At 45.0% G+C, this 20,678-nt stretch overlaps 1 protein-coding gene across 4 annotated transcripts in view; it reads left to right on the top strand.

The window, feature by feature from the left end:
• LOC137348261 (zinc finger protein Aiolos-like) overlaps positions 1-20,678 on the top strand; it is a 213,415-nt gene that overhangs the window by 19,711 nt on the left and 173,026 nt on the right. For all 4 annotated transcript variants that reach the window (XR_010969106.1, XM_068013689.1, XM_068013688.1 and 1 more), the window contains exons 2-4: positions 3,122-3,220; positions 5,127-5,178; positions 6,290-6,406. Coding sequence is in view for 3 of the 4 variants with exons in the window: in XM_068013689.1 (XP_067869790.1) it covers positions 5,130-5,178; positions 6,290-6,406 (166 nt within the window). In the remaining variant the exon portion in view is untranslated. The remainder of the gene's footprint in view (positions 1-3,121; positions 3,221-5,126; positions 5,179-6,289; positions 6,407-20,678) is intronic.

The raw sequence follows: 20,678 nt of genomic DNA, 5'->3' as shown, positions 1-20,678 counted from the left end.
ATAAGCCTCCTCTTTGGATCTAATACTATCCCTACTTTCTTCTGTAAGCCACGGTTGAGCCACCTTTCCAGTTTTATTTTTGCGCCAGACAGGAATGAATAATTGTTGTAATTCATGCATGAGTTCTTTAAATATTATCCATTGCCTATCCACCGTCAACCCTTTTAGTAAAGTTTCCCAATCTACAATAGCCAACTCTCGCCTCATACCTTCGTAGTTTCCTTTATTTAGATTCAGGACCCCAGTTTCGGATTCAACTACTTCACTCTTCATCTTAAAGAAGATTTCTATCATGTTATGGTCACTCCTCCCCAGGGGACTCCGCACAACAAGATTGTTAATTAATCCTTTCTCATTGCACAATACCCAGTCTAGGATAGCCTGTTCTCTAGTTGGTTCCTCAATGTATTGGTCTAAAAAACCGTCACGTACACACTCCAGGAAATCCTGTTCCACAGTATTATTGCTAATTTGGTTTGACCAGTCTATATGTAGATTAAAGTCACTCATGATTACAGTTGTACCCTTATTTCATGTGTCTCTGATTTCCTGTTTAACACCATCCCTTACATCTCCACTATTGTCTGGGGCTCTATAGACAACCCCCACCAATGTTTTCTGCCCCTTGGTCTTTCTTAGCTCCACCCATACAGATTCTACATCATGATTTTCTGAGCCAATATCCTTCCTCACTATTGTATTGATTTCCTCCTTTACTAACAACGCTACCCCACCTTTCCCTTTTTGCCTGTCCTTCCTAAATATTGAATACCCCTGGATGTTCAGTTCCCATCCTTGGTCACCCTGCAGCCATGTCTCTGTAATCGCAACTATATCATAACTGTTTATATCTATTTGCGCTGTTAATTCATCTACCTTATTGCGATTGCTCCACGCATTAAGACACAATGCCTTCAGACTTGATTTTTTAACATTGTTAGTCATCTTAGCTTTATTTTGCACTGTGGCTCCATTTGTTTCTCACCCTTGTTTTCTCTGCCTTCCACTTTTGCTTCTTACCTTTCTGTCTTTTTATTTCTATCCTTGTTTCCCCCTCCTCTGTCTCCCTGCTCAGATTCCCATCCCCCTGCCATTCTAGTTTAAACCCTCCCGACAGCACTAGCAAACACCCTCCCGAGGAAATTGGTCCTGGTCCTGCCCAGATGCAACCCGTCCAACTTGAACTGGTCCCACCTTCCCCAGAACCAGTCCCAGTGTGCCAGGGATCTGAATCCCTCCCCCCTACACCATTTCTCTCGCCACATATTCATCTGATATATTCTGCAATTTCTGCTCTCGCTAGCACGTGACACTGGTAGTCATCCTAAGATTACTACCTTTGAGGTCCTACTTTTTAATTTACGTCCTAACTCCTTATATTCAGTTTGTAGGACCTCATACCTTTTACCTATGTTGTTGGTACCGATATGTACCACGACAACTGGCTGCTTGCCTCCCCCCTCAGAATGCCCTGCAGCCGCTCAGAGACGTCCTTGACCCTAGCACCATGGAGGCAACATACCATCCTGGAGTCTCTTTTGCGGCCGCAGAAACGCCTGTCTGTTCCCTTTACAATTGAATCCCCATCACTATCGTCCTGCCACTCTTCTTCCTCCCTCCTGTGCAGCAGAGTCACCCATGGTGCCATGAACTTGGCTCTTGCTGCTTTCCCCTGAGCCATCTCCCCCAACAATATCCAAAGCAGTATATCTGTCAGAGAGGGTTTGGCCACAGGGGACTCCTGCACTACCTGCTTTCCTCTACTCTGCCTGGTGGTCACCCATTCCCTTCCTGCCTTTGCAGCATTTGCCTGTAGTGTGATCACCTCACTAAACGTGCTATCCACGACGATCTCAGCATCATGGATGCTCCACAGTGAATCCAACTGCAGCTCCAGCTCTGTAATGCGGGTAGCCAGTAGCTGCAGATGGATACACTTGCACACATGGTCATCAGGGACACTAGAAGTGTCCCTGATTTCCTACATAGTGCAGGAGGAGCATATCATGGGTGCGAGCTCTCCTGCCATGACTAACCTTTAGATTACTTAGTTACTCCCTTTAATTAAAAAATACTAATTACTAAACACGCCTCACCCACACAGATTGGCTGCTGAGGGTAGGAAACGTCTCTTCATGCGTTTGGGGCAGGCTTTGTTGGAGCAACTGGTCTGTTCCTGCCCGCCTTTTTCGTGTTTATGTATACACATACACCTTACAACATATGCACACACACTGCACATATGTGGAGACACACATTCCAACACTGAATAGCAATCAAGTGGAGGAATCTTGAATGATTTGTCTCCTCTCTAGCTCCAGGGTCACTGTGGCCAATTATAATATCCCAGTTTTTATGTTGGAATGAGATCAGCTAGAGTCATAGAATTATACAGCACAGAAACAGGCCCTTCAGCCCATCGTGTCCCTGCCTGCCATCAAGCACCTTTCTATTCTAATCCCATTTTTCAGCACTTGGCCCATAGCCTTGTACGCTATGGCATTTCAAGTGCTCATTTGACTAATCCGGACTCATTTTAAAAGAGCATTTACTTTCAGAGTCCCTTTTGAAGAGATGAGGTGTCAGGTAAAAAGGTTTGGTTGAAGATGCTGGGGTTGTTCTCCTTGAGCAAAGGAGATTGAGTGGAGATTTGATAGAGGCGTACAAGATTATGACAGGTTTAGTTAAGGTAGACAAAGAAAAGCTGTTCCTATTAGCTGATCATACAAGAACTAGAGGGACACAGATTTAAGATTTTGGGCAAGAGATGCAGGGAGGATGTGAGGAAGAACTTTTCTACGCAGTGAGTGGTAATGACCTTGAAGTCGCTGCCTACTAGTGTGGTGGAAGCGGAGACAATGAATGATTTCAAAAGGAAATTGGATGGGCGCTTGAGGGAAATAAACTTGGAGGGTAAGGGGATAGATTTGGGGAATGGGACTGATTGGATTGCTCTACAGAGAGCTGGCATGGACTCGATGGGCCGAATGGCCTCCCCCTGTGACGTAATGACTCTATCAAGGCTTTTTTTATAAATAACTAAGAACTTTAATTATCTAAAGCAATCTTTTATGTTTACATCTTTCAATCTATTGATTTTCTGAAAATGTTTCTATTCCAGTGCTGACTGCTGATGATATCAATAGGAGAACAGACTACTAGGAGTTACTCATTTGGACTGAACAAGGCAGTTTAATTAGAGGAACAGAAGCTGCTTGGGGTGAGTAGCTGTATTTACCAGTGGCAATTGGATACTTAGTGTTGTCGTACACTACATTCCACTCCTCCTATTCAAAGTTGCTTAATTTGAATTGCCTGATAGTTTGAATCTTTTTAGCTCTAAATTCACATTTCATTAAGTTATTGAGGTTGCTTCATTCAAATTACTGGATAATTTGATTTTTTTTAAACGCAAAGACAATTTTGTATTATTAGGCGTTGACTCTCATTTACAGTGAGTATCTCATGCAAGGTTCACAGACTTTTCTGTGATTAAAACATGAATAAAGAGGCACTTCTGTCATGTTCTTTCTGTAAATCTTATTCCTGCCGTTGCTCCTAGCAAGCTCCCAATTTGTACACTCAAGAACGATTTGTGGGACCCAAGAAAAAATGGAACTTTGATCCTCCTAAGTGTACAGAGTTCCCCAGCGTTTTTAATAGAGAGCAGGACAGCTAAGTTTCTGTTAGCAGTGCAGTATCAGCATAAAAATTATTTATGTTCTTTTAAGTACTGGGGTTAAGAGGGTAGTGACAGTGAGAAACTCTACTATGTCACAGCTCCAAGTCATGGCAAAACTCATTCTACTTTTTTTTAATACCATCTGCATCAAATAGTCTGCTTGACCAACATCCACGTCTAACTTTTGAATGGCAAACTTCGGAAAAGTCTATCAGGCAGTTCTTCTGTACCTTAGGAGCGATCGACACAAGGGATAAACTTCTGGGTATGATAATGATGGCAAAATAAAAACAGAAAACGTTGGAAATACTGAGCTGGTCTGGCAGCATCTGTGGAGAGAGAAATAGAGTTAACCTTTCAGGTCTGTGACCTTTCATCAGATGGTAAAAACCCTGGAATCACTTATGAAAAACAATGCAGCGCTTCAGGCATTGTAGCTTCCTACTGGGTGGATGATGTAGAATGGTTGAAAAGACCCTGGTCTGCATCTATTCTGTGATCTCGTGAATGAGTCCCAGTGATACCACCTTATGGAGCATTCTGAGAATTACAGTTATGATTGTGTTCATACAAATCTCAAAGGTCCTGTGATGTTGAAATAGAATGTGAATAATTGTTTCTGCTTACTGTCCTGGAACTACCATTCTGAATGATTACTGTAAAGACTGTCTAATTTTAGAGGCAGCTGCCACACTAATATTGAGTCAGGTTCTGTCATATTGAAGAGTACTAATGGAAGTAAAACTATTTGTAACTTTTGCTTTGGGAGGTTTCCACTGAATTGGCATATAGTTGGCAAGGCAAGTATTCACATATGCTGGAGTCTCTCACTCCTTACTTGTTTGTGTGTATTTTTATTTGCTTTCATACAGCTGATCAGGTTAGCATGGTAGTGATGATTTTGTGTAGAAGTTCCATCCTGTAATGGCCTGGAATAATATAGAGCTGTGACATTGACTGTCTACTGCCAGGCTTCCTCTAACTAGCAGTTTAAAGCATAAAATACAGGAACAAGTAATGACTAATTAGTGGTAGTAGATTAGTAAATTTCCATGAATAATTTCAGCAGATTCTTAAACATGATTGGAACAATTCTTCCTACATATCGAAAATTTCTGACTTTTGGGAATAGGTGAATTTAAATATTACAAGTTAAATTTCTGACTATTAACTCATAGCTATAAAAGCCACAGAAAATTATCAGAGGGTGTCTGTATAAATATATTAATTTAGCAATGCAAATAGTAGTATTTGTGTTTTTAATTTACATTAGGATTGACATAAGAGGCTAGATATTGTTTGTATTACTAGTGTACTGGCATTCCTTAGCCCACTAATGAGGGCATTAACTCTCGTTTACTGTAGTTAATGATATATTTAGAAAATATTAATAGAGTGGAATTTGTTTCTTAAATTTGGATGATTTTAATACTTTCTCTTCCAGAATATGTCTGATATGGGAACAGAAGAGATTCAAGAAAAGTCTCAGCCAGAAGGTAATGCTGCCATTACTTGAATTATTAGCATACCATTCTAGAAAATATCAGTTTAGGGCATACCCAACAAGTGACACCACCTAAAGGACCAAAGAGTTAAGGAAGGATGTACTTGTCAGTGGAACCTTAACACCATGTGCAATCCGAACTCACTATCATCTCATGTTTGGTGATAATTTGAATCCAACTGAAAGGAGACAATTATAATATTAGGATGTTTAAAGGATGATGAGTAAAAAGCTCAGACAAAATTGAAATACTGCAGATGCTGGAAATTGAAATAAAAACAAAAAATGCTGTAAATACTCAGCAGGTCAGGCAGCATCTGTATGAAGAGAAACAAAGTTAACGTTTCAGGTCAATGAACTTCCATCAGAAGTGGATGTAACAGGTTGTAAGCAAGTACAGAGGCAAGGAAGGGGGTTTGGGAGAACAAAAGGGAAGGTGGAAGGCTGCAGAGATTAAATGACAAAATTGATGATAGTGCAAGACAAAAGAAGATGGTAATGGAATAAGTAAAAAAACATAAGATGGACCTAGAGGAGGTGTAAATGGGAATAGCAGAATCATTACCAACAGCTGCCATCTGAAAAAATATAGGTAGAGGTTATGATCTGAAATTGTGGAATTCAGTAAAAGCAAAATACTGCAGATGGTGGAAATCTGAAATAAAAACAAGAAATGCTGGAAATACTCAGCAGGTCTGGCAGCATCTGTGGAGAGAGAAGCAGAGTTAACGTTTCAGGTCAGTGACCCTTCATGAGAACTGGATTCTGAAGAAGGGTCACTGACCTGAAACGTTAACTCTGCTTCTGTCTCCACAGATGCTGCCAGACCTGCTGAGTATTTCCAGCATTTCTTGTTTTTATTTGTGAAATTCAGTGTTGAGTCCAGAAAATTACTTAAGTTAAATAACTTGCGCTTTGACCTGAGGTGCCTTATATTTATTGTCACTTTGTGTAAAAGTTAGTTGTGTAAGCTTGTAACAGAAGACTTAACTATTTTAGCAACTTTGCCGCTAACAATGTGATTTTGGACGGTTCTTTTAAATCTTGTGACATTTACACATTCTATAGTAATGTACAATAGGCTTCATTTATTTATTGTTTAGATGTTGAGTCAATTCCCACTGTAAGTGAAGCTCCAGATCTTCCAGAGAAGAGCGATGTCTCTGACCCTGTTCAGGAGCCCAGTGATCAGGAACAGCTCAACACTGATGGCATTATTGGTAAGACAATAAATCAGACAACAGGACCAACTTTTAGCAGATTATCTTGTCAGATGGTTGCTCACTATCAGACTCATTCAACCAGGATGGCCTTTATGGGCCTTTCTTGAGGACTGCTAGCCATTAATTTAGCTGTATTGTATAAACATATGTCAAGTCATTCGATTTGTGAGGAATTAATCAAGCAATATATGTCACCCCCAACTTACACATCAAGTGCCTTGCATTTTTGTGACACTCACAACTAATAGCCCATGTGAAACCTGGCAAAACTCACGCAAACTACTACAGGGTAGTTTACATAGCCAAATTAGTTCCATTGAACTACAGCAATGGGCCTCAAAGTTCAAGCAATGTACTAGGCTTTAAAAGCAACATAATGTGCTTATTCTTAACAATTTGGGCAGTGCTACCAGTTATTAACTGAAATCTCTGTATTTTATGTGATCTGGCCACATACATCTGTGTTGAACCAGGTTAAAATGAGTTATTTCTACTGCACTTGTACTGGAAGCTAATCCATAATTATGGAAATAAAAATCATATTCCAACTAGTGATGTGAACTGATCTCACCAGATGGTTAATATTAACTTCCTGGCCGAAAATAATAAAGTTTGTGGTGGAGAAATTTGTTTGAGTGGCGTCACTTCTGGTGCTGTGGACTGCTACCTGCATGGCCTGCGCCACTGCCTGCTTCTGGGGAATTAACGTAAGTCTGCATAGTGCCACTAGAAGTGGCACCAAGCAAACGCGATTCTTCTATATATTTGTTAAAAATTAACACAAACACAATGTTTGTCAAAAGCAGAGAAGTTAGGCTAAACATATTGAACCTTGGCTAGATCACACTTAGAACGTGGTGCTCAGTCTGGTCACTGTATTGCAAAAAATATATGGAGGCACTGGAGAAGATGCAAAAAAGGCTTAACAAGGATGATACCAGAACTAAAAGGTCAGAATTTTCAGGAAAGGCTGAACAGGTTTGGGCCCTTTTCTCTAGAAAAGAGACGACTGGGGGGTGACCTGATGGAAGCCTTTAAAATTATGATGGGATTTGATAGGGTAGTCATCGAAGAGATGTTTCCATTTGTAAAGTTGTCCAAAATTAGGGGTCATAAATATAAGGTAGGATACTAATAAATCCAAAAGGGAATTCAGGAGGAACTTTTAACCAGATAATGGTGAAAATGTAGAACTCGCTACCACATCAAGCAGTCATAATTATAGAATCATAGATTGATACAGCACAGAAGGAGGCCATTCCACAACTTGCTATGTAAAAAGCATTCTCCTAATCTTGTCTCTGGTTCTTTTGCCAATTAAGTTAGGATGGAAGGAGGCACGTTTGGAGGATAAACACAGCGTAGACTAGTTGGGCCGATTGGCCTGTTTCTGTGCTTTAAATTCTTTGTAATACAGTGGTTATGAACAGTATAATAATTGGAAGTCATTTCTATATGGTTCTTATATATAAACCTTATTTATGTTTATGAGTTTACCATAACCTGTTTATGCATTAAGTGGTTGGTTTCAGTTGTGGAAATAATAAAAACATCCATAGAGTCATGGGCCAGAATTTTATTCTCGCAATGGGGGTCTCGACGTCCAGAAAAGGCGATGCTGAGAATGCCACATCGCCTCTTCTGTGGAAGGCCTGACAAATCTAGTGTCAATCAGGCACTTAAGTTCCACAGGATCAAGGACTCCATCGCCAGAATTCCTGCCCTTGGAAAGCTGCCGGCCAATAAGAAGCCAACAGCACTTCCACTGAGTAGCGCCACCGCAGAGCGGTGGCTGCTGCTGGAGGAGCACCTACCGGAGGCCCAGGAACATTGCTGGACCCAAGCCACAGGCATGTCAAGGTGGGAGGAGTCTTGTGAGGGAGTGGGTGTAGGGGAGTCAGCAGCAAAGGCAGGGGGATGGCTCTCAGCGGGTCCCCTCTTCCCAATGCCGGGTCCCTCATTCAAGCACTATGCCTTTTAACGAGGGACACCCCCCGCTCCCCACCACCACCGGAGCCGGGAAGCAGCCCACACGGTTTTTTGTGCCATTTTTCCCATGTGGCAACAGGGCTGCCCGCCGCACCGCTAATTGCGGCAGCAGCAGGATGAGGCCCTTAATTGGAGATTAATTGCCCAGTTAAGGGCCTCAGTTGGCAGCAGGGTGGGAAGACCGTTCACAGGCCTTCTCGACCTGGTCTAAATTTTGGCAGAGGCAGGCACCCCCCCGCCCCCTAAAACCTTACTCATCACTGATGTTAAACTAACTGAAATAAAAACAAGAAATGCTGGAAATACTCAGCAGGTCTGGCAATATCTGGAGAGAGAAGCAGAGTTAACGTTTCAGGTCAGTGACCCTTCTTCAGGACTGGCAAATATTAGAAATGTAAAAGGTTATAAGCAAGTAAAGTGGGGGTGGGGCAAGAGATAACAAAGGAGAAGGTGTAGATAGGACAAGGTCACAGAATAGCTGACCAGAAAGTCATGGAGCAAAGATATGTTAATGGTGTGTTGAAAGACGAAGCATTAGTACAGAAACGGTGTTGACGGACTGAAAATTGAACAGCTGCAAGTACAAACATGAAAAAAACAGTGGGTAAGCAAACTGAACAAACTAAGATGAAATAAAATTAAATAAACGCAAAAAATATATATATAAAAAAAAGGAAAAATAAAAAAATCATGCTCTGAAATTATTGAACTCAATGTTCAGTCCGGCAGGCTGTAGTGTGCCTAATCGGTAAATGAGATGCTGTTCCTCGAGCTTGCGTTGATGTTCACTGGAACACTACAGAATTCCCAGGACAGAGATGAGAGCAGGGGGGAGTGTTAAAATGGCAAGCAACCGGAAGCTCGGGGTCCTGCTTGTGGACTGAGCGGAGGTGTTCCGCAACGCGGTCACCCAGTCTACGTTTGGTCTCCCCAATGTAGAGGAGACCACGTTGTGAGCAGCAAATACAGTATACTACATTGAAAGAGGTACAAGTAAATCGCTGCTTCACCTGAAAGGAGTGTTTGGGGCCTGGGATAGTGAGGAGAGAGGAGGTATATGGGCAGTTATTACACCTCCTGCGATTGCAGGGGAAGGTGCCGTGGGAAGGGGATGAGGTAGTGGGGGTAATGGAGGAGTGGACCAGGGTGTCGCGGAGGGAACGATCCCTTCGGAATGCTGACAGGGAAAGGGAGGGGAAGATGCGTTTGGTAGTGGCATCACGCTGTAGGTGGCAGAAATGGCAGAGGATGATCCTTTGGATATGGAGGCTGATGGCGTGGAAAGTGAAGACAAGGGGAACCCTGTAATGGTTCTGGGAGGGAGGGGAAGGGGTGAGGGTAGAGGTGCGGGAAATGGGCCGCTCACGGTTGAGGGCCCTGTCAGCCACAGTGGGGGGGAATCCTCGGTTGAGGAAAAGGAAGACTTATCAGAAGCGTTGTCATGGAAGGTAGCATCATCAGAGCAGATGCGTCGGAGACGGAGAAACTGGGAGAATGGAATGGAGTCATTACAGGAGGCAGGGTGTGAAGAAGTGTAGTCGAGGTAGCTGTGGGAGTCAGTGGGTTTATAATGGATATTAGTAGACAGCCTATCCCCAGAGATGGAGACAGAGAAGTCGAGGAAGGGAAGGGAAGTGTCAGAGATGGACCATGTAAAGGTGAGAGAAGGGTGGAAATTAGAAGCAAAGTTGATAACGTTTTCCAGTTCGGGACGGGAGCAGGAAACAGCACCGATACAGTCATCAATGTACCGGAAAAAGAGTTGGGGGAGGGGGCCTAAGTAGGACTGGAACAAGGAATGTTCGACATATCCCACAAAAAGACAGGCATAACTAGGACCCATGCGGGTACCCATAGCAACACCTTTTACTTGAGGGAAGTGAGTGGCGTTGAAGAAGAAGTTGTTCAATGTGAGAACAAGTTCAGCCAGGCGGAGGAAGGTGGTGGTGGATGGGGACTGGTTGGGCCTCTGTTCAAGGAAGAAGCGGAGAGCCCTCAAACCGTCCTGGTGGGGGATGGAGGTGTAGAGAGATTGGACGTCCATAGTGAAGAGGAGGCAGTTGGGGCCAGGAAACTGGAAATTGTCAAAATGACGTAGGGCGTCAGAAGAGTCACGGATGTCGGTGGGAAGAGACTGGACCAGCGGAGAAAAGATAGAATCAAGATAGGAAGAAATAAGTTCAGTGGGGCAGGAGCAGGCTGACACAATGGGTCTGCCGGGACAGTCCCGTTTGTGGATTTTGGGAAGGAGGTAGAAGCGGGCTGTCTGGGGTTGTGGGACTATGAAGTTGGAAGCTGTAGAGGGAAGATCTCCAGAGGAGATGAGGTCAGTGGCAGTCCTGTGGACAGTAGCTTGATGTTCGATGGTGGGGTCTTGGTCCAGAGGGAGGTAGGAAGAAGTGTCTGAGAGTTGGTGCTGAGCCTCTGCAAGGTAGAGGTCGGTACGCCATACAACAACAGCACCACCCTTGTCTGCAGGTGTGATGACAATGTTGGGGTTAGACCTGAGAGAACGGAGTGCCTCAAGTTCAGAGGGGGACAGGTTAGAGTGAGTGAGGGGGGCGGAGAAATTGAGATGACCAATTTCTCGCCGACAGTTTTCAATGAAAAGATCAAGAGCGGGTAAGAGGCCAGGGGGAGGGGTCCAGGTAGAGGGAGAATGCTGGAGGCAGATGAGTGGGTCTACTGATCGGGAGAAGGACTCCTCTTCAAAGAAGTGAGCCCGGAGGCGGAGGCAACGGAAGAAGAGCTCAACGTCATGCCGAGCGCGAAATTCATTGAGGTGGGGGCATAAGGGGATAAAACTGAAACCTTTGCTGAGTACGGAATGTTCAGCTTCAGAGAGGGGGAGGTCAGCAGGTATAGTGAATACATGGCAAGGGATCAGATCAGAAGGGGTGGAGTCAGAGGAAAGTGAAGGGGAAGAAGGATCTGGAGGGGCATTAGTCCCTATCAGCTGCTGGAGCTTGCTTTCCTTGACACCTGAAAGGAAGAAAAAAAGTTTTTTGTTAAGGCGTCAGATGAGACGAAGGATGAAATGAAACTGCGGAGTAGAACAGCTTTGAGATAAGGTGAGGCGGTGCTGCTGGAGAGAGAGGTTCAGTATGTACATGTTGCGGCGCATGGCACTGAGTCTGGATCTCAGGATGCGGCGAGAATAGCAGCCCGAGGAACGTTGTATTTCTCGGAGATACCTGTAATCCTGGGTGGATTCAAAACATGATGGGTGAAACTGCAGTTCGAATCTAAACTAACTGACCTATAGTTACTAGGACTGTCCTGAATAAGGGCATCACATTTGCCACTCTCCAATCCTCTGGCACCTTCCCCGTATCCAGGGAGGTTTGCAAGATTATGGCAAGACCTTCTGCTATCTCCATCCCCGCTTCCTTTAGCAACCTGGGATGCAAGCCATTCGGACCAGGTGATTTATCTACCCTAAGCATAGCCAGCCTTTTTAGTACCTCCCCTCTCTCAATTTTTTACCCTATCCATTGCCTCTGCTCTCTCCACCTCTACTGATATTTTGTCAGATTCCACTTCCTTAGTGAAAACTGACTCAAAGCACTCATTAAATATAATATCTTTGCCCTGCGCCTCTAAGCATATATTACCACCTTTGTCCCTAATAGGCCCCACTCCACCCCTTACTACCCACTTAATATTTACATGCCAGTGGAAGATCTTTGAGATCCCTTTTATGTTGACTGTCATATTTTCCTCTTCACCACCCTTCTCAACTTATTGTAAATGGCCTGGTTCTCACTTGAAGAATTCACCCGACATGCATCATGCACCTTTTTTTGTTTCATCAAATCTCTCTCTCCCTCCCAAGGAGCCCTGTTTGTCCATTACCTTTTACTCTTGTTGGAATGTACCTAGTCTGTACCTGAAGCATCTCTTCCTTAAAATAACCCATTGTTCCGATACAGCTCTTCCTGTCCTCTTTGGTTCCATTTTATCCTGGCTAGATCCCTTCTCACGACATTGAAATTAGCCCTCTTCCAATCTAGATGTTCAACGTTATTTCAATACTTGCTTTTCTGCATTAATAGTCTAAACCTTATAATACAATGATCATTCTTACCCAAGTGCTTCCCAACAGACACTTGGTCCACTTGGCCCATCTCATTTCCCAACACCAGATCCAGCAATACACCCTTTCTGGTTGGGCTGAGAACATACTGATCAAGGAAGTTCTCCTGAACACATTTCAGAAATTCCTCCCCCTCCTTACCCTTTACTCTAAAATCTGCCAATTGATATTTGGATAATTAAATTCCCCCAATATCACCACTCTATGGTTCTTGAACATCTCTGTGAGTTCCCTGCAGATTTTCTCCTCTAGCACTTTCTCACTATTTGGAGAGCTATAGAATATCCCTGTAGCGTGCTTCACAATTCTAACCAAATGGATTGTGTCCTTGTCCCCACAAAGACATCCCCCTTTCCAACATGACAATGTCTTCCCTAATCAGTACTGGAACCCCACCTCCTTTTTTTCCTTCTCTATCTTTTCTGAACACTTTATATCCTTCTATATTAAGTGCTTAGTCCTTGCCATTTTTAAGCCACATTTCCATTATTGCCACCACGTCATATTCCCATACTGCTATTTGTGCTTGTAGCTCACCAAACGTATTCACCACACTTTGTGCATTTACACACCTGCATTGTAATGCTGTCTTTCTATTCCTTATAGTCCTTCTCACTCCATTCCCATCTAATATGGAGCTACTCCCTTCTCTAGTACTGCCTAACACTCTCACCGTATGCACCTTATTCCTCTTTTCTACTTCTGTTTGTTGGTGCCCATCCTCCTGCCAATTTAGTTTAAACCCTCCCCAGTCACACTAGTGAATCTCACGCGAGGACATTGGTCCCAGTCATGTTGAGGTGGAACCCGTCTCTTCTGAATAGGTGACTTCTGCCCCAGAACTGCCCTCAATGCCCCAAGAATCTGAAGTCCTCTCTCCTGCACCATGCTTCAAGTCACGCATTGATCTTCCCTATCTTCCTATTTCTGTTCTCACTAGTGCGTGGCACTGGGAGTAGAATCATAGAAAGTTTAAGGCACAGAAAGAGGCCACTTGGCCCATTGTGTCTATGCTGGCCAAAAAATGATCCACCTATTCTAATCCCACCTTCCAGCATTTGGTCCATTGCCCTGCAGCTTATGGCTCTTGAGGTGCATATCCAGACTCCTTTTGAATGAGTTGAGGGTCTCTGCCTCAACTACCCTTTCAGGCAGTGAGTTCCAGACCATCACCACCCTCTGGGTGAAAAAGCTTTTCCTCATCTCCCCCCGAATTTTTCTACCAATCACATTAAATCTATGCTAGGGTGAATAGGGCCTTCACCTCCACTCTATCCAGGCCCCTCACAATTTTGTACATTTCAATCAGATCTCCCCTCAACCTTCCCTGTTCCAAGGAGAACAACCCCAGCCTATCCAATCTTTCCTCATTGCTGCATTTTTCCATTCCTGGCAACATCCTCATAAATTTCCTGTGTACCCTCTCTAGTATAATTACATCCTTTCTGTAATGAGGTGACCAGAACGGCACACAATACTCAGATTGTGGCCTAACCAGTGATTTATACAGTTCCAGCATAACCTCCCTGCTCTTGTATTCTATACCCCAGCTAATAAAGGAAAGGATTCTATAAGCCTTCTTAATCATCTTATCGACCTGTCCTGCTACCTTCAGGGATCTGTGGACATACACTCCAAGGTCCCTCACTTCCTCCACACCTCTCAGTATTGTCCCATTAATTGTGTATTCCTTTGCCTTGTTGACCTCCCCAAATGCATCACCTCACACTTCTCCAAGTTGAACTCCATTTGCCACTTTTCTGTCCATCTGACCAGACCATCAATATCTTCATGCAGCTTACAGCTATCCTCCTCACTATCTACCAATCTTTGTGTCATCTGCAAACTTCTTGATCATGCCCCCTATATTTAAGTCCAAATCGTTAATATATACCACAATAAGGAGGGGACCCAGTACTGAGCCCTGCGGAACACCACTGGAAACAGCCCTCCAGTCGCTAAAACACCCGTTAACGATTACCCTTTGTTTCCTGCCACTGAGCCAAGTTTGTATCTACCTTGCTGCATTTCCCTGGATCCCATGGGATTTTTTTTTAAAACTAGTCTGCCATTTGGGACCTTGTTAAAAGTCTTGCTAAAATCCATGTAGACCACATCAACTGTACTACCCTCATCTATCTTCCTTGTTACTTTTTCAAAAAATTCGATCAAGTTGGTCAGACAAGATCTTCCCTTAACAAATCCATGCTGACTATCCTTGATTAACCTGTGCCTTTATAAGTGACAATTTATCCTTTCTCTCAGAATAGTATTTCAGAGATTCCTATCTTCGAGGCCCTAATCTTTAATTTCCTCCCTAGCTGCTGAAAATCTGACCATAAGACCTCAATACCTGCCATTGCTATGTCGTTAGTACCAACGTGTACCACAAGGTTGGTCTCATTCCCTTTTCTCTACAGAATATCCTGCACCCTCTCCATGATGTCCTTTACGCTGGCACCAGGGAGGCAGCACACCATATAGGACTGACGATAACAGTTACCGTTAATGCCTATCAGTCCCCCTGACTAATAAGTCACCTATAACAATTGCATTTCTGCAGTTTTCTGCTCCCTCCTGTACAGTGCCTTGCCCATTGGTGCCATGGTCTGGACTGCACTCCTTCAAGGTGTTGTCACTTCCAGGAGTCTCCAAAGCAGTGTACCAGTTTGAGAGTCGCATACACCCCAAAGACTCCTGCACTTACTGCCTCTTCCTACTCTTCTGGATGGCCACCCACCTACTATCCTGATCTCTCACTGCCTGTGGGGTGATCACGGCCTGGAGTGTATGATCCAGGAAACTCTCCTGCCCCCTGATGCTCCACAGTGACTCCAGCTGTCCCTCAAGCTCAGAAATCCTGAGGTAGAGCTGAAGCAGCCGGAGATATCTCCTACACACCTGGTTGGTCAGGACACATGAAGTTTCCTGAAGTTCCCACATGGTGCAGGAATTGCAAGCAACAGGTCGCAGCAGCCCATCCATGATCTAAACCAAAAAAAAGCCCTCTATTCCCTTTTTAAACAATCTCATTAGTACCCTGTTTAAACTATCAATTTTATTTAATGCCTCTAGTCCTCCTCTGTGCTTATACTCTTATTACAACACTTACTGATTGAATATTTATAATTTACTGCTCCTAATGTGAACTAATACCCTCCCCGCTGGTCACACTCTCGCTCTCTCTCGTTCTTTTAAACTTCCCGCTGGTCTCGCTCTCTCTCACTCTGCCAGCACTAATTTAAACTTCCTGCTGGTCTTGCTCTCCCTCGCTGTACGGCCGCTCTTTTAGACTCCCCACTGGTCTCCCTCAGACTCCTAGCTGGGCTTGCTATATATTCTTAATGAATTTCTTTATATTATACAAGTGTAGGATAGTACTTCAGCAGAGCAACACAGAGAAGACGGGACATCTCAGCCATGCGTCGTTACCGACATCCAAGTTGCTGATTACGCAGTTACAACCTTCAGCAATTCACTTTGGGCTGAATTTTCCTGGTTGGTTCGTGATCCCGACGTCAGCCACAATTCTGGGTCGGGAACCCAGGAGTGGCCGTAGAGGGACATCAGTCGTGATCTTCTTGGAGGCAGCCAATTAAGAAGCCACCTCTGGGAGTCCTGTCCAAGTGGCAGCCTCAATGGGAGGACCCGCAGCAATGTCCGGCTGGCAGCCCGACTGGGAGAGGTGGGCACTGCTAAGACAGGCAGGAGGCCATGAGGGTGCCTCAGAATGGAGGCTCTCTCTTCAGAATTGTAAAAGGTTTACAATCCCTCACAGCCCCAGCTGTCAGGCCATCATTGTGGAAGGTGAACCCGTTCTGTAGGCACAGTTGTCGGTTGCATCCCAGCGGGTCCAGACTGGGGTGATGGAGAAGAGACGTCAATGGTTCTCTCAGGAGGCTCAAGTTAAATGATGAGCTCCAGCCTTGGTGGTGTGGGGGGGTGGTTGGGGGGTGATGGCGGGGTGCGGCCTCGGTTGCCATTGGGTAGATCCCGGCAGCGGTGGAAGGACCTTCTCCCTATCAGCCCAACAGTGAGCCTAATTGGTATTCCATCACTGCTGGGCAGGTCGACCCTGCTGGTTATCCATCACTGCTGGGCAGGCAGCGCCTGCTGTTTATGCATTACTGCTGGGCAGGTAGCCCCTGCTGGTTATCCATCACTGCTGGGCGGTAGCCCCTGCTGGTTATCCATCACTGCTGGGCAGGTAGCCCCTGATGGTTATCCATCACTGCTGGGCAGGCAGCGCCTGCTGTTTATGCATCACTGCTGGGCGGGTAGCCCCTGCTGGTTATCCATCACTGCTGGGCGGTAGCCCCTGCTGGTTATCCATCACTGCTGGGCAGGTAGCCCCTGCTGGTTATCCATCACTGCTGGGTGGGTAGTCCCTGCTGGTTATCCATCACTGCTGGGCAGGTAGCCCCTGCTGGTTATCCATCACTGCTGGGCGGGTAGCCCCTGCTGTTTATGCATCACAGCTAGGCGGGTAGCCCCTGCTGGTTATCCATCACTGCTGGGCGGGTAGCCCCTGCTGGTTATCCATCACTGCTGGGCGGGTAGCCCCTGCTGGTTATCCATCACTGCTGGGCGGGTAGCCCCTGCTGGTTATCCATCACTGCTGGGCAGGTAGCCCCTGCTGGTTATCCATCACTGCTGGGTGGACAGCCCCTGCTGTTTATCCATCACTGCTGGGCGGGTAGCCCCTGCTGGTTATCCATCACTGCTGGGCGGGTAGCCCCTGCTGGTTATCCATCACTGCTGGGCAGGTAGCCCCTGCTGGTTATCCATCACTGCTGGGCGGGTAGCCCCTGCTGGTTATCCATCACTGCTGGGCGGGTAGCCCCTGCTGGTTATCCATCACTGCTGGGCAGGTAGCCCCTGCTGTTTATCCATCACTGCTGGGTGGACAGCCCCTGCTGTTTTCCCCCTGCAGCTGGCAAGATTCCTCAGAGGTAGGAACGCGTCAGAGAGCTTACCCGAAGTGCTCTTCTCCGCTTTTGCTCCCAGACACGACTCCTAACCTGCTTCTGCGGGACTGGAAAAATTCAGCCCTTTGTTTCAGAGCAATAGGCTTCCCAAATGTCATTTTAGGAGGCAAGTTAGGAAAGAAGAAAGATGGCAACAATCGAAAATTGGGGTGTAAGTGGAGGGTGGGTGTGTGGGCGGGTGGGAAGGAGGGATCATCACTGAGAACCTTAGATGAAAAGGCAAGGCCCATTCTTCAGTACAGGACCAATGTTGGAACAAATTTGAGACAGAGCAAGGAAATCAGGATGTAGTGACTAGGTGATGCAAACTTTGGTTTAAGAGCCTGAAGACAATTGGGAAAATGAAGGCTGTGATAAGAAGCTCAACATATTTGAGGAACTAAGAAGGAGAGAGCTAGAGAAGGAGACTGTGCAGCACGTCTTGTTTCCAACCCTGTTGAGATATAGGTAGACAGAAGAGGACTCTATAGCTTTAATAAATTCAATAAAAAAGAAAAGGGCAGGATAGACTGTGACAGTGACAGAGGTTGAAGACCAGAGCTGAGAGCAGGGTCATCGAACATATGGCAATCTTTTTACTATATGCAGTCTAGGAGTGCAAGATAGGTGTTAATAGAATCATAGAAAGTTTAACGCACAGAAAGAGGCCACTTGGCCCATCGTGTCCGCGCCAGCCGAAAGGCGATCCACCTATTCTAAACCCACCTTCCAGCCTTTGGTCCGTAGCCCTGCAGGTTATGGCACTTGAGATGCATATCCAGACTCCTTTTGAATGAGTTGAGGGTCTCTGCCTCAACTACCCTTTCAGGCAGTGAGTTCCAGACCCCACCACCCTCTGGGTGAAAAAGTTTTTCCTCATATCCCCTCTAATTTTTCTACCAATCACTTTAAACCTATGCCCCCTAGTCACTGACCTCTCTGCCATGGTGAATAGGGCCTTCACCTCCACTGTATCCAGGTCCCTCAAAATTTTGTACATTTCAATCAAATTTCCCCTCAGCCTTCTTTGTTCCAAGGAGAACAACTCCAGCCTATCCAGTCTTTCCTCATAGCTGCATTTTCCCTCTCCTGGCAACATCCTCGTGAATCCCCTCTACTCTCTCTAGTGCAATTACATCCTTTCTGTAATGAGGTGATCAGAACTGCACACAGTACTCAAGTTGCACTGGAGGCAGTGCAGTGAAGATTTACTAAATTGATCCCTGGGATGAGGGCGTTGTCCTATAATGAGAGGCTGAGTAAATTGGGCCGATATTCTCTGGAGTGTAGAAGAATGAGAGGCAATCTAATTGAGACATACAAGATTCTGAAAGGGCTTGATAGGGTAGAAGCTGAGAGATTGTTCCCACTGGTCAGGGAATCTAGAACACAGAGACACAGTCTCGGATAAGGGGTCAATCATTCTGGACTGAGATGAGGAGAAATTACTTCACTCTGAGGGTTGTGAATCTTTGGAATTCTCTACCCCAGAGGGTTGTGGATGCTCCATGACTGAATACATTTATGGCTGGAATAGATAGATTTTTGGTCTCTCAGGGAATCAAGGGATATAGGGAACGAGTAGGAAAGTGGAATTGAAGCCCAAGATCAGCCATGATCATATTGAATGGCGGAGCAGGCTTGATGGGCCATGTGGTCTCCTTCTGCTATTCTCCTATGTCTTGTTGTCTTGTGGCCTAACCGATGAGTTATACAGTTCTAGCATAACCTGCTGTTGGAAGAGCTTCTTCAGATGTAGGATTGTTGGATGCATTTAGAATTCATAGTGTATTAAGATTTTTTGAGGGGAAACAAGTGTTTGACACAATGAGAAACCAAGCTTCTTGGAGCTTCAGTGATGTGTGACTTATATTTGAGATCTTCAAGGATGCTGATGGCAAGAATGCTGATAGATGAAGAGTAGGGGTGGAACCATTGGAGATAGGAGCAGTTGCTTAGATCTATATGAGGGATGAAGAAACTGTCTTTGAGGAATTAATGAAACAGACTTTCATTGCCCCATTGAAGCATGGGATCGTGCTGCATGGAGGGAACTGCAGATTGTGAGCACTGAGGGGACTGGGATGTGAAGGGAGCTCAGTGTAGAGTGGGTTATCGGCAGGATAGTGGAGAATGGGTTGATGATGAATGAAGGAGGTTATTAATGTGGAACAGAGTTGGAGCACAGAGCCCTGGGAACTCTTGCGTTAACGGAGTCAAAGGATCAGACACGAACTACAGCACAAATAGAACAATGTGAGAGGAAACTGGAGAGCCTTGAATAGAGAATTGGTGGGAGGACACATGATGAGAACTTGTTTAGAAGTGTAAGGTGCCAGACCTGTCAAAATCTTTGGAGACATTCAAAGCAACAAAGATGTTTTCCCAAAGTGGCCAAGCGTAGATTTGCAGAGGTGTTTTAAAGAGGTTCTAAAGTCACCCAGGGACGGCCATGCTGGAAACCAAACTGCTGAATGTAGATTGGGCCACATCTGTCAAGGTGAAAATAATTGAAGAGTTTAAGTCCACTGCTGTAATTTAAGAAAGTATGAATGGAAGGAGAATTGGTTTATTGGGGCGGGGGGTAGAGAGCAATCTCTTGATGTTGCTCACAGTGGTCGAACAGTCTGGTGTAATAGAAGAAGCTTCTTCACTCAGATCATTGAGATTAGAGTTGGAGAAGAAAAGTAAACTAAGTATACTTCCAGCAAATGAAGAAATCCCATTTTACACTCATGTTGACTTTTGCCACTAAAATTATCAGCAAGAAGAATTTTAGTCCTTGGTTTCAACTGACAGCAATTTTACAAGACACCAGAATAAGAGGCATTGTTGAACCAAAATATACCATTAGATCTGACAGAAGGGAATGGATGAATTGTGAAATCTTCCATGCCAGTTAGAACAACGTCAATTCCTTCACTGCCACGCATAGAAGTGCTTCTGACTTGCTGTGAATCTCCACATGCATTCTCAACTCCACGAGTTGATAATCAATTTTTTAAAAATTCATTCATGGGATGTGGGCATTGCTGGCCAGGCCAGCATTTATTGCCCATCCTTAATTGCCCTTGAAAAGGTGGTGGTGAGCTGTCTTGAACCGCTGCAGTCCATGTGGGGTAGGTACACCCACAGTGCTGTTAGGAAGGGAGTTCCAGGATTTTGACCCAGCGACAGTGAAGAAACGGCGATATAGTTCCAAGTCAGGATGGTGTGT

Source organism: Heterodontus francisci, chromosome 33 (genome assembly GCF_036365525.1).
Source record: "Heterodontus francisci isolate sHetFra1 chromosome 33, sHetFra1.hap1, whole genome shotgun sequence".
Classification (NCBI taxonomy): Eukaryota; Metazoa; Chordata; class Chondrichthyes; order Heterodontiformes; family Heterodontidae; genus Heterodontus; species Heterodontus francisci.
This window is presented reverse-complemented; position numbering and strand designations above follow the sequence as displayed.